Here is a 20,337-nt window from a genome sequence, read left to right on the forward strand (position 1 = left end):
GGAAGTTTCAATAAAGACCAGAGAGTTTATGAGAATAAAATCCTTGGCATCAAGGATACCTTAGCTTGCACTACTTAAACTTTCCAAGTTTCAATTTCCTGACATGTGCCCTCAGGGGGTGTACAGGATTTTATGATAGTACTACATTAAAAGTTACAGGATTACATACTTTGTATCAGTGATTTTCCTATTATCTGTCATGGCCTGATTCCAGCTTGTTCTTCAATAAGATTAGCTTCCATAATTGTTCTTAGCAGTTTCTCAAGTATACTTGCATAAATATTACCAGGAATACTCATTAGGGAAATACCTCTGTAATTCTCACATTGTTTTATTTCCCTTTTTATAAATGGATACTATGAGAGCACTGCTCCAATCATCTGGAATTCGACCCTCTGACCCAGTCCTTCTGAGCTATCAAATGCAGCCACTGTAAAACTTTTATACTAGAATTTCTGGTCAAATTTCATCTACTCCAGCTGCCTTTCTGCATTTTAGGTTTTTGATGGCTTTTTCTACTTCAAGTATGGATATGTATTTAAAAAGAGCCAATAGGCTTCATTTCGGCGATGTAAAACATTATTTAAATTAAGGGGATATTAAATCCCACATTGTTTTAAAACCGAATAAGAAACTCAAAGATCGGAATCAAAGAGTTTCTTGCCGAATATAGTAACTATAAACATATCGGCGACTACTAGCATAAGCTAAAGGCGTTAGCTTTTTTTTTTTTTTTTTTTTTTTTGTATTGCCCTAGTGGCAAATAAGGTTGGTTTTCACACCTAATAAAATTCCATTGCTGCACACATCACCATGTTAAATATTAAATCATTCCACTCACTAGTTACCAAGTTAAACCTTTCAGAATGCAAACTTTAATTAGAAAGTTCATGTTTTGAATTGTGAATTTTATTTAATTATAATCACCCTTTCCCATATACGGGGAGTAGGCGAGGCCATTTAGCCCTATCTAACTTTTGGAGACTGAGTGGGCAGTTCAATCTCCACTGGTACCAATCAGAGATAGATGGCCCAAGGCTATCACTAATTAAGCGGTGCTCAGTGAAGAGAGATGGCTCAAATGTGCCGCCATCTCGTGGTCCCTAACCCTAACACAATATATTTAATGTCTGAAAATAATGTGGGTTCTACGGTCGATTTTCTTGAGTTTACAGGACGAAAAACCCGAGTTTCCGGGAGGAAAAACCTGCTTGCCCGTGCCAGAGATCGACTAACTCGGGAACCGGTAGAAAAAAGGCTAAAAATTTCCTCTAGTCGCCGACCAAGTCTTCCTTTGTGCGGCCAAGCGCCGTGGTTGGCAAACGCCACATCCACTGAGCTACACAGGCTCATCTAGGGCAATACATGGTACTGCAATACTATAGTGGGTAATATTCAAATGTCACAAAACATAGTGGGTTGTGTGGTTACACAACAACATGTTCAATACAAAGTAGGCCAAACATGCCTACTTTGAACATTATTCACTCCAGGATGTTCAAGAGGATGTGGTCAATCTTTAGGAAAACATATGAAAGTATTTAACTGAATGAAAGGTTTGAAAGTATAATGGAGATCATATTTGTAAGGAACTTTGGATGTTTTTTTTTCTGATGTATCCTTAACATATGGGATGGGAATGGTTTTGCTGTGGTCTTGTGTGTTGGTTATAGGAGATGGGGATGCATGTAATATTTTATCTATTTTATATGGGCTGTAGTCATTAGCTAAAAAGGTGTTGTGAAGGTCTCTGTTCAAGGACTATGGTTCACACCTATATAGCTGGTCACCTCCAACTCCAAATTGGGAAGAAAGTGGTAAACAGATAGCATATATTGCTCAAATTGGGGTGAGGGGGGGGGGTAGGCTAGTTTGAGCAAGTCATCTTCCTCTTTGTACAAAACATAATGATGAACAGCTGGTTCATCATAAAAAAATTGTTATTGTTTTCTTAACATACAATATGAAAGGCACTGGAAATAAGAATAATAAAATTAGAATATCATAAAAGTCAAATAAAACATTAGGTTTATCTTATTTTAAACCTAATGTTTTATTTAATTTAAAATGCAGAAAAAACGCAACAAATGGCCTTTTGATAGAGTAAAAACAACTCGTGCATTCCTACAGAAAGCTAACTACTGTATACTATTGTGTTCTAGAACTTCGTGTAAGAGAGGCCCTTCCCATGGGGATTAACTGATTTGATCGTGTCTGTCTGCTAAACAAAGTTTCAAATAACACAATGTTTATTCTCTGCAAGAATAAGACAATCTTTCTTTACAATACTAGAAAAAAAGATGTAATATATCATCCTACTAACTAGAGTTTATAAGATGATAAATCAGTATAGTGAATCAATTCCCCTGACCTCCACATATACAAATTCTCACCACCACTGCACTGCACATGTGAAAGCAAAACAAAGTTTTACTTATATTTTTATATTTTGAGCAAAATATACAAAAAAACCTGTTTCAAAATAATGGATAAGGGAAATGTTTTCTAAGAATTTTTGATGACCTCACATCAATTCCATCTATTCTTTAATAATAAGAAAGAAAACAGTACTTTAGTACAAGGTTTTCCAAGTTTTCCAAGAAAATCCTGGCTATCCAGAGGCAAGTAACCAAGATATTAAATAATGAGTCTATAGATGTCTTATGAAGGCAGGCTGAAGATATCTGGATCACACAAATTGGTTGATGGGCAGAAAAGGCACGATATGATTGATGCATACAAATTACTGAAGGTGAAGGGATTTTACAAAATTAATACAGAGGAAATTTTTCAAAAAAGGTCTGATGGTAGGAAAACTAGGAGCCATCCTTGGAAATTGAGCAAGAGTGTAGTTAGCAAGGTGTTAGAACTAAATTTTTTGCTCAGAGAGTGGTGAATGAGTGGAATGGGTTGCCAGTCTCTTGTAGGTACACCTTTGAATGAGCTCAAAGCAAAGTATGTTACATACTGTGCAAATGTTGGATACTGCTTGGCATGATGCTTAAGGCCTCCCTCGATGAGTCTAAGGACTCCATGGAGTAGTCCGTAATAAAAATAATAATACACTCAGCTTTTTAAAGTAAAAAGCTGGATACATTCATAAACCCAAAAGACTGTCAAAGATTATCTTGTTTTTGGAAATCGCTTGAGGTAAAATGGTGAAATAATCAATTGTTAAGTTTTATACAAAAATCTAATGCTATATCAGGCACTTTACTTGACACTGAAATATGTCAGATAGGCCATATTACAGGATTGTAATATTTTCTACTGTAAATGATATAAAAAAAATAAATAAATCTAATATATTTGACTTACTTTTGATGACTGAACTGGAGTAGGAAATAATAATGGAAAGTATCCATTACGTAAATAGTAATATTCAACAACAGTAAAAAATAATTGCAAATTCAGTGGGTTAAGTAATATTTTGAATACAAATGAAACAGTCCTCAAAGGAATATTATTATTATATGAGACCTCCAGGAGTCAGGGACTCATTGAGGAAAGCTATAAATCACCCAACCAGATGTTATACCTTCTCTTAAATTCATTCACACTAGATGCACCCGCTACCATTAAAGGCAAACTATTCCACTCACTGCTTTCTGGGAGAAAAACCTAGATTTTACCCCTTTCTTGACTGTGAAAACACTTCCATGGATGTTCCCATGAACTTTCTCTCTCTCCACCTTCCATATAACGAAAAATTTCATCAGTTGATACCCTACAACACCCATTCAAAAATTTATAGACATCTATCATATCACCTCTCTTCCTCCAGACCAGTCTGTAATCCACATACTCACAATCTGCCCTCATAATCTAAATCCCATAATCAGGATATAATCTTTGTAACTCTTCTTTGAACCCTTTCCACAGCTTCTCTATCCCCTTGGAACCTGGGAAACCAAATCTCTGCATGATAATTCAGGTATGGTCATATCAAACTCTTAAAAAGAAGCAAAATGACTTCCTTATCCTTACATGTCAAGGTTCGCTTCAACATTGCAATTATCCTCCGAGTTGTATTTGCAACTATGACTATGTGACATTTGAATTTAAAATTCTTATCCACCAATATGCCAAGATTCCTTGCCTCCTCAGTTACTTGTGGCATAATCACACTAACATACTATACTGCTGGAAATTCAATCATGCCTTAGTGCATAACTTTACACTTCTTAGCATTAAACTGACAGTCATCTTTGTTTGCCAAAATTTCCCACCTATTCAATTCATTTTGTAATTGCTGAATATCAGTAGCATCCCTGATTGCCTTATCTATCTTTGCATCATCGGCAAACAATTGCATAACTGATGTTAGATCCTGCCTGATGTCATTAATGTAGAGATTGAACAATAATGGCCAAAGGACTGAACCCTGAGGTACACCACTGGTCACCTTAAATCTCATAGATTCAAACCCACTGTATACCACTTTCTGATATGTCTGTCAACCATCTCTTGATCCAAGTCAAGAGTATATATTCCAATCCCGTATTCTCCAGTTTATGCAATGGCCTTTCGTGTGGTATTCTATCAAATGCCTTAGAAAAATCCACCGTTATCATAGTTATCCATTCACTTTATCCAGCTTGGCCGTAACATTGTTATAAAATATGAGCAAATTGCTAAAACATGGCCTTCCTTTAGTAAACTCTTGCTGTTCCTTGAAGAGTATAGAATGCTTGTCTACCTATTTTTGTATGCGAGTTCTTACCAACTTCTCTAAAATCTTCACTACCACACCAGAGATACTAATAGGTCGGTAGTTAGACACATCAGTTTTTGCACCACCCTTGTGCAATGGAACTATCATACATTCTTCCATTCCTGTGGTATCATTCCTGAGCTGAGACTCGAGTTATACAAATGCGTGAAAGGCCTAGCCAATTCAGCTGAACATTCCTTTATTAAACTGGCTGATATTCCATCTATCCCTATTAACAAATTCTTATCTAGGTTATGCAAGAGCTCTTCAACCTCATTTTCATTAGCCTCTAACTCTTCATCCAACATAACAGTAGGACTGTACACCATGCTACATACACCTGGTTGATATATCTTAGCAAAGTGAGCACTCATTAACTGAACAATCTCCTTAGCTTCTGACACTTGTGTACCATCTGCATTCAATAAAGTTATTCTTCCACATTCATTCTTTCTTTTCCTTGTGGATAATGTTTGTCTACCCATTTCTGTATGCGAGTTCTTACCAACTTCTTTAAAATCCTCACTACAACACCAGAGATATTGAATTGATAGGTCGATAGTCAGAAACATCAGTTTTTGCACCACCCTTGTACAATGGAATTATCATACATTCCATCCATTCCTGTGGTATCATTCCTAAGCTGACACTCAAGTTATACAAACATGTGAAAGGCCTAGCCAATTTGCAGAAACATTTCTTTAGCAAATGAGCTGATATTCCATCTATCTCTATAGACAAATTCTTATCCAAGTTATGGAACAGCTCTTCAACCTTATTTTCATGAACCTCTTAACTCTTCATCCAATGTAAGAGTAGCACTCTGGACCACGATACATACACCTAGTTGATATATCTTAGCAAAGTGTAATAAAAAAATTAACAAACAGTATATAAGTGAAAAAATATCGGTCGGGGGGGGGGGGGCTATATATATGGTGCCATATGTATGCTGTTGTGGCTATAAAATATCAGGTATTTAATAATCCCTTTCTTTATAAGATTTTTTTTTCTTTCATGTAGCCGTGTGAATTATGATGGTCAATCCATGATTTATCCTGCTTATTTGTTCCCCCTTATTTTGCTATAGCTAGTAAACTTTCTTGTTTTCGTCTATACCTCTACATATAATGCACAATATTAATTTACTTCAGCTTCCATTGCTACATTTCCTAATTTTTGGAATTTTGTTGAAATGGTTTTTGGCAGTCGATCAATGTAAACAGTACATTTGTAATCAATGTAATCATTGTGTGAGTGCAATCCTTCCTCTAAGGCATGCCAAATGCCTGCTTCATCCTATTGCTCTCTCACTATTTGAAGTAGTGAGCTTAAAATTACACTGTTAATTAAAGACACCAAGAAATTATATATACTTACTTTAATCCTTATCCAAGTGTAAGCAAACAAAGTTTGCACCTGAAGTATTTTCAGGACTGGGGCAACTTGTATATAGAAGCTAATGACTTCACATCACTTGTCTTAGTATCCCATAATGCAAAGCAATATTTCTTTCCCATGAGCGGCAATTAAAAAGATTTTCTTTATTTAATAATTTCAGTTAATTATGAGGAGAACATCTCATATCTTCAATGTTCATAATTATACTCACCCAGATATCAACTGGAGTCCTTTATTAATGAAAAGAATTCTAAGAACTGAAGCTTGTTGTTCTTGAAAAACCTTTAAAAAGAACAGTAACTAATAAGTCATAATCAAAAATCATTGCAGAAACTGTAACTGATGGATACAAAATTAAAAGGTATAAAATTTGTCATGAAAATAGTAAGACTTTTTTAAGAATTTTAAGAAAAGTCAAAATAATACTTTTTTTTTTGAAACCTGTAAGCTTTTAGTAAGAATTTCAAAAATAAACAAAATAATCTCAGTAAATGAAGTTGAATGCCCGACATTTTCATGTATGAGTCTTGGATTTTGACTCAAACTGGAGCTGTGTCATGTCATTCATACATAAAACAAAAGCAAAATGGATAACAAAATGCACACAAATAAAAATTTCAAGAAATCTATATATTCTTAAATTCAATAAAAACTTTAAAAAAAATTATTATAAGTGAAAAATGCTTTGTTTCTTGGTTTTACCCCATGTTTACCATTTTGTTTATGCAGTCACCAAGTAGATACTCAACTTTGAATTAAAAATCACTAAATATACTTTTAGGGATGCTTCAGGGTCAAAGCTGTATAACTGAGAGAAGACCTCCACAGAGCCTTTAAAGGAATGCAGAGAAACGACCAGGGCTTCTGACCTAATGTCCAATCCTCACCTTCTCGTGGTGCACCCTGTTGGGTATCTACTTGGATACTCAACGAAAGAGGATGCGCTGGCAATTTGGGATTTAGCCAACCAAATTGTATTCTTATTGGTTAAACCAAAATAAAAAATGATGGTACGACATGACACAATTTCATGGCGGCTGGGGCATCGCCTGGTTAAACAAGGTCCCCGTTGTTTTCGCCAGAGAACCAGAGCGAACAGCGAAAAGTCAGCTACTGGAACAAATCTGAAAACAAACCCCAACTCAACATGTTTTCTTCTGCAAACCGGGTCTTTTCTCACAAATTTTTTCGTCTAGTCTGGTTAAAAGATTGGAATAATATTCCATGGTTATTGTTTTACCCTTTTCAAAATAATTAATAAACAAAATGCCTTTAGCATCCCAAAACACTGATGCCATGACCTTTTCTGCTGATGGAACCGACTTTGTCTTCTTTGACGCTGAACAACCGGCTTCTGTCCACTATTTTTACTGCTGTTTGGATTCTAGTGTGTAATGGTGAATCCAAGTCTCATCCATAATAATAAGTTTAAGCACAAAATCAGTGTCATTCTTGATAAAACACTCCAAGCACTGTTCAGAGATTTTCAAGCGAGTAACGCTTTTGATCTGCTGTGAGCATGCATGAAACCCACCTTGAAAGATTGGTACTATCAACATAAGAAGCCTGAATTGCAAAGAAATGGAACTAGCCGAGGAATTAGATAAGTACCAGATCGACATAACAGGGGTGACTAAAACAAAAAAGACAAAAACTGATGAGATCTCATTGAGCAATAAATGCAAAATGTTATATTCAGGAAATGACAATCACGGAAAAGAAGGAGTAGCCATAGTATTCAACACAAAATACGAGGCTATTCTTCTTGAATAGCAGTCATTCTCAAGTACAGTAATGTGGGCAAATACGAGAATGGGGAACTGGACAATGAGACTTATTTGTGCCTATGGTCCCACGGAAGGTCCCACTAAGGTAGAAGTGGAGGAATTTTTTGACATTTTAGAAAAAGCAACTGACACAATGAAAAAGGAAAAGGTGGTCCTTGTTGGGGATCTAAATAGCAGAGTAGGAAATGATTGTGAGACATATAAAAATATTTTGGGAAAATTTGGAGAAAAGAGCAAAGCTAATAATAATGGCAAATATCTGTTGGATTTCTGCTCAGGACATGGACTGGTTATTACTAACACCATGTCCAAACATAAAAATGTGCACAAATTCACATGGAGAAAAGAGGCAAGGAATAAGAAAAGTCTCATTGACTATGTTATTGTTGATAGTGATGTTTTCTCCCTGGTGCAGGACACCAGAGTGTACAGAGGATTTGAAATTGGAAGTGATCACTATTTAGTCTTGAGCAGGATAAAATTGAATTTCATATTGAAAAGAATAACATGTAAGAAAGTTTTAAAGCGAATAAAAGTTGAGCAGCTCCCAGATGTGAACTGTAGACTAAAATACACAAAGATTATTGAAGAAAAATTGAAAGAGTTTGAGAACAGGAATTAAACCTTGGAGATTCAGTGGCAAACTCTGAAGAAAACATTGATTCATTCTGCCAGAGAGGCATGCGGTGAGGTTGTCTGCAAAGATAAAAAAATTAGAACTCCCTGGTGGACACAGGAAGTTAAAGAGGCAGTGAAGGAAAAGAAGAAAGCATATCAAAAGTTCCTGTCAAATAAGTCAGCTTGTGCTCTTAGAGAATACAGACACAAATGAAAGAATGCTAAACACTGTGTAAAACTAGCTAAACAAAAGTCATGGGAGGACTTTGGCAAGAATATAGAAAATAAATATCAAAAAGGTGGCAAACTATTCTGGAGGTTGTTGAAGAAGCTTAGAAATGGAGGAAAGAGCGCTGTAAAAGGAGTTAGAGATGATAAAGGTGACATGAAAACAGGAGAAAAAGATATCCTTGAAGTATGGAGTAATTACTTTGAAAAACTGCTATATGAAACAAGCAGTGATGACAGCACAGTGATAAAAAACACTGACCAGCCATGCAGTCAGGAATACATATCCATACTTGAAGTAGAAAAAGCCATCAAAGGCTTGAAATGTGGAAAGGCAACAGGAGTAGATGATATTCGACCAGAAATGCTGAAGTATGCTGGTATAAGAGTCTTACAGTGGCTGCACTGCATAGTTCAGAAGGCCTGGACAGAGGGACGAATTCCCGATGATTGGGGTAGAGCTCTCATAGTACCCATATATAAAAAGGGAAATAAAACTGAAATTACAGAAGTATTTTCCTACTGAGTGTTCCTGGTAAGATCTTTGCAAGTATACTTGAGAAACGGTTGAGAAGAATTGTAGAAGAAAAGCTCGGAGAAGAACAAGCTGGATTCCGGATAAATATAGGCTGTCAGGATCAGATCTTCACTTTATGACAAATAGTCGAGAAAGCATGGGAATATAACAAAGATCTCTAGTTGAGTTTTGTAGATCTGGAAAAGGCATATGATAAGGTGCCAAGAGAGAAGCTATTAAATAAGCTACAGTTATATGGTGTCAATGGAGCATTATATCAAGCAATACTTAGTCTTTATTTGAGTTGTAAGTCAGCAGTTAGAATTGAAGGAAGTACAGGAAGATGGTTTAATGTTAAATCTGGTGTGAGACAAGGATGTACACTATCCTCTGTGTTATTCATTATCTATATGGATCACATTATGAAGGAAAGTGGTATTAAACATGATATCAAAATTGGAGATGTTAATGTCAGCTCTTTGCTTTATGCGAATGATGTTATAGTACTAAATAAATCCGCTACAAGTCTGCAAGATTCTCTGACTAAATTGAATAGCTGTTGTAATAGATATGGTATGAAGGTCAGCAATAAAAAGACAAAGACAATGAAAATAGGCAGAATCACTGAAAATGTCAACTGTGTTGTGAATGGAGAATCTTGGAACAAGTGAAACATTTCAGCTTCTTAGGCATGATTTTTACTGAAGATGGTAAATTAAATACAGAAATAGACAACAGAATCAGCAAAGCTGGTATGGTAGGAAGTCAATTGCATAAATTCATATGGGATAAGAGAGAAATTAGTCGGAACACTAAATTAGCTGAATACAAGACAGTGTTCAAACCAGTTTTAACTTATGGATCTGAGAGCTGGGTCAGAAGTAAAACCCTTGACCAAAGACTAGAGACCGCAGATATGAGAGTCCTGAGAAAGGTTATAGGCGTGAACAAATGGCATCAGTGGCAATATCATATTAAAAACGAGGATATTAAGAAAGAACTTGACATTGTCAACATCGAGGAATGCATTAGCAGAGCTAATCTCAGGTGGTATGGTCACTTAAACAGAATGGGCGAATAAAGATTAGCAAAACAATTGCTCTCTGCCAGGTTGGCAGCAAAACGACCCAGAGGAATACCAAGATATAGGTGGATTGATACGGTACGAAGTGCCTTAGACGATAGAAATATAAGATATGATAATGTTGGAGTCTTGACACGTAACAGACTGATTTGGAGGAAAATTGTAGATAGGTAGTAATGATGCAATTTTTTTCATGTGGTACTATCATATCCTGTACACCCCTTGAGGGTACATGGCAGGAATTTGATGATGATGATAAATATACTTTTGAACTTTCAATGGTAGTTTTTGTGCATTTTTAGATAGCTTTCTCATATTTCATAATTATATCGCTGGCAGTCACCTAGAATTAGCATACAAGTGGGATTTCTGTTTTATCAAATAATGTAATAAATTTCTGCACTCTACTGCTGTTATTGTATAAGGCTCTTCTGATGCCATTGCAAACAAATTTGAGAGAAAGCGTCATAATATTTTTTGTGGCTCCCACCCACATAAGGTACACCTATAGGTACATTAGACCTTGAGTCAGCTGATGTTTGTTTTATTTCTTTATATATGTATGAATGCATATTATGTATGGTGGGTATCTACCTGGTATGTTGGGTTTTATTTCTTTAAATATGTATATTATGTATTTTGGGTATCTATCTGGATACTGAACGAACGAGGATGGGCTGCCAATTTGGGATTTAGCCAACCAAATTGTATTCTTATTAGCTTAAACCAATATACAAATGATGGTACAACATGACAAAATTTCATCCCGGCTGGGGCGTCGCCCGGTTTAAAAAGGACACCGTTGTTTCCACCAGGGAACCAGGGTGAACAGCAAATATAAAAAAAAAGTCAGCTACTGGAACAAATCTGAAAAAACACCCTAACTCAAAATCATCAGAGTTAAAGATAGGTACTATCAACATAAGAAGCCTGAATGGCAAAGAAATGGAGCTAGCTGAGGAATTAGATAAGTACTAGATCGACATAACAGGGGTGACTGAGACAAAAAAGACAAAAACTGGTGAGATCTTTCTGAGCAATAAATACAAAATGTTATATTCAGACAATGACAATCAAGGAAAAGAAGCAGTAGCCATTGTATTCAACACAAAATATGAGGCTAATCTTCTTGAATGGCAGGCAGTCTCAAGTAAAGTGATGTGGGCAAATATGAGAATGGGGAACTGGACAATGAGACTTACTTGTGCCTATGGTCCCACAGAGGGTTCATTCTACTAAGGTAGAAGTGGAGGAATATTTTAATGCTGTAGAAAAAGCATCTGACACAATGAAAAAGGAAAAGTTGGTCGTTGTTGGGGATCTAAATAGCAGAATAGGAAATGATTGTGAGACATACAAAAATATATTGGGAAAATTTGGAGAAAAGAGCAAAGCTAATAATAACAAATACCTGATGGATTTCTGCTCAGGATATGGACTGGTTATTACTAACACCATATTCCAACATAAAAAAGTAAACACATTCACATGGAGAAAAGAGGCAAGAAATAAGAAAAGTCTCATTGAGTATGTTATTGTTGATAATGATGTTTTCTCCCTTGTGCAGGACACCCGAGAGTGTACAGAGGATTTGAAATTGGAAGTGATCACTATTTAGTCTTGAGCAGGATAAAATTGAATTTCATATTGAAAAAATAACATGTAAGAAAGTTTTATAGCGAATAAAAGTTGAGCAGCTCTCAGATGTGAACTGTAGACTAAAATATACAAAGATTATTGAAGACAAAATTAATGAGTTTGAGAACAGGAACAAAACTTTAGAGATTCAGTGACAAGCCTTGAAGTAAACCTTGATTGATTCAGCCAGAGAGGTATGATGTGAATTTGTCTGCAAGGATAGAAAAATCAGAATTCCATGGTGGACACAGCAAGTGAGGCAGTGAAGGAAAAAAAAAAAGCATATCAAAAGTTCCTGACAAATAAGTCAGCTTGTGCTCTGAGAGAATACAGAGACAAATGCAAGAAAGCTAAACACTGTGTAAAAACATAGAAAATAAATATCAAGAAGGTGGAAAAATATAGCAGTTAGAGATGATAAAGGTGACATGAAAACGGGAAAAAAAGATATCCTTGAAATATGGAGTAATTACTTCGAGCAATTGCTAAATGAAACAAGCAGTGATAGCACAGTGGTAAAAAACACTCAACAGGCATACAGTCAGGAATACATATCCATACTTGAAGTAGAAAAAGCCATCAAAGGCTTGAAATGTGGAAAGGCAGCAGGAGTAGGTGATATTCGACCAGAAATGCTGAAGTATGGTTGTATAAAAGTCTTGCAGTGGCTGCACTGCATAGTTCAGAAGGCCTGGACAGAGGGACGAATTCCCGATGATTGGAGTAGAGCTCTCATAGTACCTATATATATATATATATATATATATATATATATAAAGGAAAATAAAACTGAATGCGAGAATACTGAGTGTAGGGAAATGCAAAAACAACCTACTGATATGCAAGTATACTTGAGAAACGGTTGAGAAGAATTGTAGAAGAAAAGCTCGGTGAAGAACAAGCTGGATTCCGGCCAAATAGAGGCTGTCAGGATCAGATCTTCACTTTACGACAAATAGTCGAGAAAACATGGGAATATAACAAAGATCTCTATTTGAGTTTTGTAGATCTGGAAAAGGCATATGATAAGGTGCCAAAAGAGAAACTATTCAATAAGCTACAGTTATGTGGTGTCAATGGAGCATTATATCAAGCAATACTTGGTCTTTATTTGAGTTGTAAGTCAGCAGTTAGAATTGAAGGACGTATAGGAAGATGGTTTAATGTTAAATCTGATGTGAGACAAGGATGTACATTATCCCCTCTGTTATTTATTATCAATATGGATCACATTATGAAGGAAAGTGGTATTAAACATGATATCAAAATTGGAAATGTTAATGTCAGCTCTTTGCTTTATGCGGATGATGTTATACTACTAAATAAATCCGCTACAAGTCTGCAAGATTCTCTGACTAAATTGAATAGCTGTTGTAATAGATATGGTATGAAGGTCAGCAATAAAAAGACAAAGACAATGAAAATAGGCAGAATCACTGAAAATGTCTACTGTGTTGTGAATGGAGAACCTGTGGAACAAGTGAAACATTTCAGCTCCTTAGGCATGATTTTTACTGAAGATGGTAAATTAAATATAGAAATAGACAAGAGAATCAGCAAAGCTGGTATGGTAGGAAGTCAATTGAATAAATTCATATGGAATAAGAGAGAAATTAGTCGGAACACTAAATTAGCTGAATACAAGGCAGTAGGAATATAAACCTAGATCTCAAACAAGAAAACATTGTGCAGGAAATATAAAAAAAATAAAGTGATCAGCATACTCGTTGAGCAGTACAAAGTGCAAGCAAGCAGGGTGTCTAGTATGGTAAAGAAGGCCAAATAAGACTATGAGGGAGAATTAGCCCAACAGTCCAAAGTAAACCGAGAAGTTTTTTTCATTATGTAGCAGTAAGAGGAAAATTACTATGGCAGAATGACTTTAAACAATGTTCATGGTAGGAAGGTGATAAACCAATAGAAATAGTTGAGTTGCTGAGGGATAATTTTGCAAAGGTATATCATCTGGATGGTGGTTTTACAGTTGATGTTACAGAGATGCATATCAACATTGAGGTAGATGAACAGGGGTGTTCAGCATATTAAAAATTATGAGTGAGACTACAGCAGTCGGAATGGATGGCATATCAGCCCATGTACTACGTAAATGTGAAAAAGAACTGGCATTTCCTCTGATGAAGAGATTGTTCAAGCTAAGTCTCAGCTCTGGCAGGTTTCCAAGAGAGTGGAAAGATAGTACTATTGAATAAAGGTAGCTCCAAGATAGAGGTAGTAAACTACAGACCAATTAATATATCAGGAGTGGTTGTTGAAGTATTGGAAAAGTTAGTGAAAGGTAGAATACAACAGTGGTAAGTAGGTATGTGATACTCTATAGCGGACAGCATGGCTTTGTAAGGGTAGGTCCTCAGTAATTAATTCACATTTTGTAATAAAGTGACAGCAGAACTGAAACAAAAAGAGGAGTTAATCAAATGGTATTTTCATAGTCCTGTCAGTGAAAATTATTTTTAAAGCATTTCACATGAAAGAGTTATATGAAGGTCCAATCTAGACAAATATGAGGAAACATCCACACTGCCTACTAGGACTGTCGAGACATAAACAAAGCTTCTGATGGAACACTGAACACTTGCATGCTAGAGGTGAACCCATTTAGATATATATCAGAATATTGGAGAAATGATGATGGGGTGGCAATTTGAGACTCAGACAAATTGCATTCTGAAATCGCAAATAAATAAGACGGTATCACAAAACATTAGGCAAATAAAACTTGAATAGCTCTCAGATGTGAACTGTAGCCTAAAACACACAAACATTATTCAAGAAAAAATGAAAGAGTTCGAGAAGTGGAACCAAAACTTGGAGATTCACGGGTAAGCCCTGAAGAAAATGATGATTAATTCAGCCAGAGAGGCAAGTGTTGAGGTTCTCTGTAAGGATAGAAAAATCAGAACTCCATGGTGGACACAGAAAGTTAAAGAGGCAGTAAAGGAAAAGAAGAAAGCAAATAAAAAGTTCCTGGTGAATAAGTCAACTTATGCTCTTATACATAGACAGAGAATACAGAGACAAACGTAAGAAAGGTAAACACTGAGTAAAACTAGCAAAACAAATGTCATGGGAAGACGATGGTAAGAACATAGAAAATAAATATCAAGAAAGTGGTACGATATTCTGGAGGCTGTTGAAAAAGCTTAGAAATGGAGGAAAGAAAGGAAAAAGAAAAGAGATGATAAAGACGACATGAAAACTGGAGAAAAAGATATCCTTGAAGTATGGAGTAATTACTTCAAAAAATTACTAAATGAAACAAACAGTGACAGCACAGAGGTTAAAAAAAAAAAAAAAAAAAAAAAAAACACTCAACAGGCATGCATATCTATACTTGAAGTGGAAAAAGCCATCAAAAGCCTGAAATTTTAACTATGCCTGCATTGCACAGGTCAGAAGGTCTGGACAGATGGACAAATTCCAGATGATTGGAGTAAAGCACTCACAGTAACCATATATAAAAAAAAAGAAATAAAACCGAATGTGAGAATTACATGGATATGTGGGTAGCTTGAAAAGTTATCGACCTTGACCATAGGAACATTATCGGCAAGATTTTTTTCTACATTAGTACATCTGTCATAAGCATACATGTGAAATTTCAAGTCATTCTATCAAGTATTTTTTTTTTTAACATACAGCTGTCTGAAGCAAACGTGTTGTCCGTATCCCTTGAATTGGATACAACCGAGTATCATGAAGTTATAAAATTCTTCGTAAAAGAAGGTTTAATGCCAAAAGAAATTCATTAGAAGTTCATAAACGTTTATTGGCACTCTTCTCCTTTGTTTACGACAATTAAGAAATGGGCTGCCAAGTTTAAACATGGTCATACCAGCCTTGAAGATGATCCACGTGAAGGAAATCCAAAAAATGTAACAACACCAGAAATCATCGACCAATTGCATGATATGGTATTGGATGACCGGCGAGATAAAAGTGCATGAAATTGCTGAGCCCATAGGCATTTCAAAAGAACATGTAGGATATTTTTTGCACAAGAATTGCAAATGAAAAAGCATTGTGCAAGATAGGTTCTGCACTTGTTAACAGCAGATCAAAAACGCACTAGCATGAAAATCTCTGAACAGTGCTTGGAGCATTTTAACAAGAATAAAACTGATTTTTGTCAGTCAATTTGTTACATGGATGAGACTTGGATTCACCATTACACGCCAGAATCCAAACGAGCAGTCAAAACAGTGGACAGAAGCTGGTTGTTCAGCACCAAAGACAACAAAAATGGTTCCATCAGCAGGAAAGGTCATGGGATCGGTGTTTTGGGATGCTAAAGGCATTTTGTTTATTAATTATCTTGACAAGGGTAAAACAATAACCAGGGAAAATAATTCCGATCTTTTAACCCACAAGTGTTTTGGCAATGGAAAATTAAGGGATCTGCACTATGATTTGTTGGATCATCCACCCTATTCCCCAGATCTGGCTCACTCTGACTTCTATCTCTTTCCAAAATTAAAACTCTTCCTTGCCGGTCAGTGTTTCTCTTTGAATCAAGAGGTGATTGCAGCTGTAGAGGAGTATTTTGCAGATCTTACCAAGAACCACTTACAGGGATGAGATAAAGGCACTGGAGCATTGCTCGAATAAATGTACTAGTCTTAAGGGAGATTATGTTGAAAAATAAAAATAACTTTGAAATTATAAATTTGTTTATTCATTGTTAGTCAGAGAACTTTTCAGACCACCCTTATTTCTCTACTCAGTGTTCCTGGTAAGATTTATTTTTATTATTATTACAGGCAACTCCAAGGAGTCCTTAGACTCATCGAGGGAGGACCTAAACATCATGTCGAGAACAACTATTCAACATCCACACAGTATCTATCGTACTTTGCCTTTAACTCATTCACAGTCATGGCACCCACAACAGACTCTGGCAGCTTATTCCACTCATTCACCACTCTCCAAGTAAAAAACCTAGTTCTAACACCCTTGCTAACCACACACTTCCCCAGTTTCCATGGATGGTCTCTAGTCCTCCCACCACCAGTCCTGTTCTGAAAAATATCCTCTGAATTAATCTTATAAAAACACTTCAGTAATTTGAATGTCTCAATCATATCTCCCCTTTTCCGCCTATCAACCAATTTCTGCAACCCACAAATCCTCAACCTGTTTTCATGAGGTTCATTCCATATACCTGCTATTATCTTGGTCACTCGCATCTGGATCCTCTCAACCTCCTCCCCATCAAGAAGAAACCTAGGTGACCATATCTGAGCACAGTAGTAAATATAGGGTCTTATCAAGACTCGATACAGAGGAACAATAACTTGCTTGTCTCTGCTCGTCAAAGTATTCTTCAGTAACCAAGTGATTTGATGAGCTGATTTAGCTACTTTTGCAATGTGCCCCCTAAACTTCAACTCCCTATTCACCAACACTCCCAAATCCCTGGCCTCATCAATCTCCTGGAGTACAGTTCCACCAATATGGTATACTGCTACTAATCTTTTCACCCCAAAATGTATAACCTTACACTTTGCCACATTAAATTGACATCCATTTCTCCTTAGCCCAGTCCTCCAATCTATCCAAATCATCCTGTAAAATTTTGACATCATGTGCATTCACTATTGCACTACCCAACTTTGCATCATCAGCAAACAAATGAACAGTTCCTCTCAGATCCTTTCCTACATCGTTAATGAACAAATTAAATAATAGTGGTCCAAGAACAGAACCCTGTGGCACACCACTAGTCACAGGCTGCCTTTTGGACTCTACTCCTGAATAAACTACTCTCTGATATCTCTCCATCAACCACCCTCCTATCCACCTCACCAATCCTATATCCATTCCCATATGCTGCAGTTTACTGATTAGAATTCCATGTGGTAACCTGTCAAAGCCTTTAGCAAGGTCGAGCAGTATCACTGTAAACCCATTACCCTTATCCAGTTCATCCGTTACTGTGTTATAATACATGAGCAAGTTATTCAGACATGACCTACCCTTCACAAAACCATGCTGTCCCTGATACAGTATCCCATTTTCATCTATCCAATCTTGTATTTTCCTCTTGACTATTTTCTCCAAGACCTTGATAACGATTCCTGTTATACTGATTGGCCGGTAATTTTCAACAGCAGTCTTGGAACCACCTTTATGCAGCGGAACTATTTTCCCCTCTTTCCATCCCCTTGGGACTGACCCAGACCCAAGGCTACAAATTAAACAAAATGGTGAAGGGTACTGACAATTCTTTAGCTGATTCACGTAAGACCCGAGCTGGTATACCATCCAATCCCACAGATGTATTCACATTAAGGTTTTGTAATATACTATTCACCACCATTTCATTCACCGCAATTCCCGTATAACTTCTTGGTTCCTTCATTCCTGCAATATCACCACCTGGATGATATACTCTTGCAAAGTGCTCACTCAGTAATTCCACTATATCAACTGATTCGGTTACCTCCCTACCATCGGCATTCCTTAAAATCATTCTGCTGTATACATTTTTTCTTTTACTTGCAGCATATCTAAAAAATTGTTTGGGATTCTCTTTAGCTTGTGTGGCTAATTTCCTTTCATAATAATTGCTTTTGCTTTTCTTACCACACTCGTTACCCTTCTGGTCTGTGCTTTATACTGTTCGTGCACCTCCAGGTCACCTTTCTCCTTGAATTCCCTCCACAGTTGTTTCTTTTCTTACAGCTCAAGCTTAATAATGTTATTCATCCATTTAACCCCTACTTGATTTACTATCCAGACTCTAGGTATACAGTCAGCTATTACCTCCTTCAAACACTCCTTTACCACTTCCCGTGCACTATCAATCTCCTAAGCTTGTCATACTTACCAGCCTGGTAATTCCACATGTACAGTGTCTTAATTAAAAATTTCACACATTTAACCACCTCCCAGGTCAAGACCTTATGATCACTCACACCAATTGGTGGCAACGTGATAATATTCAATACAGTCAAATTCTCAGATGCAATTACTACGTCAAGCACTCTCGAAACCCTAGTATATTCCATTACATGCTGTCTCAGGCAGTTATCTCTTAATAAGTGCATAAAATCCAATTCCTTCCTCCCATGTGTCCTCCTCCTTCAAATCAATGTTACCATAGTTGAAATCCCCCATAATTATTACCTTCCTTCCACTCATTGTGTCAATTTGCTTATGCACTGTTACATCCTGAATGAAACACTTTATTAAAGAAACAATTTATTCAGGATTTAACAAGTCAGAAAAATCAGCTGAGAGAAAAAACTTGTACTCGAGCAGAAGAAATAAAGTACTAACTGTAAATACCTCATTTTATTAGAATTGTAATACCATGTAAAGAACTTCATGTATAAATTAGTATTATATGAAATGTATAATGTATACAATGAATGGGTAAATTAGATGTAAACATTAGTCCAAAGGTCATGGGCGGGCCTGAGGCACAATCTCGGAAAGCGATGCTCATTCGTTTCCTGGAAGACGCTGCTATGATCTCGCGATGTGCCAAAGTTGACGCGGACAAAGAAAGTAGCGGGCGGGAAAAGATCGCAGAAAGTAGTAAGAGGGTGCTAAAAAGAGGGAAAGCGAAGAGAGAATAAAAAGGGTTTGCACCCCTTTCTCAAGGCTTTTTTTGCCTATTTTGTCAGATGATGGTTCGACTTCTCTAGGGGACCAGTAGTTCCTGATGGTGTTTCTTGGCGATAGTTCGATATCGGATGGTGCACCTTGACCTTCGATGTCTGAATTTCTGCCGGTACTAAAGCATGAGATGTCGGCATATGCTGCCTTCGCTGAAAGTTCCGACGGAATAATATCGCAGACGTATATATTATGAACCAGCAGCTAGAAACTATATAAATACGCAGGAACAAGATTCCTGCGTATTTATATAGTATAAAATAAAATTTACTAGAATAAATAAAATTTACCTAGAATAAAATTTACTCAACTGGTATCCCCCCAATAGAATGGAAAAAAGCAATTGTGATTCCTATCTTTAAGAAAGGTAATAGAGATGACCCTAAAAACTATAGAGGTAACAGTATACTAAATTCATGTTACAAAATATACAGCAGAATCTTAAATAACAAACTAATGAAATATTCCGAAAACTTTATTCTAGAGGTACAAAATGGATTTAGAAAAGGACGATCATGTATAGACCCAGCCTTCTGCCTAAAATTAATAATAGAGAAAAGAAGAGAATATAATTTAGAAACACATATTGCATTTATTGACTTTGAAAAAGCATTTGATAAAGTTAAAAGAAACATATTATTTAACATATTAAAAGAAAGACAAATACCAAATAATATCCTAAAAGCTGTCACAAGTATATATGAAAATA

The 20,337-nt window shown here is 36.3% G+C and overlaps 1 protein-coding gene across 4 annotated transcripts in view; it reads right to left on the reverse strand.

Annotated features, from left to right (window-relative positions):
- The window catches only part of LOC150099104 (transducin beta-like protein 3), a 470,278-nt gene that overhangs the window by 176,850 nt on the left and 273,091 nt on the right, over positions 1-20,337 (reverse strand). For all 4 annotated transcript variants that reach the window (XM_090405846.1, XM_090405845.1, XM_090405844.1 and 1 more), the window contains exon 15: positions 6,327-6,397. In XM_090405846.1, the coding sequence (XP_090261972.1) occupies positions 6,327-6,397 (71 nt within the window). The remainder of the gene's footprint in view (positions 1-6,326; positions 6,398-20,337) is intronic.

This window comes from Typopeltis vanoorti, chromosome 15 (assembly GCF_054136105.1).
Source record: "Typopeltis vanoorti isolate ZY-2024b chromosome 15, IOZ_Tvanoo_1.0, whole genome shotgun sequence".
Classification (NCBI taxonomy): domain Eukaryota; kingdom Metazoa; phylum Arthropoda; class Arachnida; order Uropygi; family Thelyphonidae; genus Typopeltis; species Typopeltis vanoorti.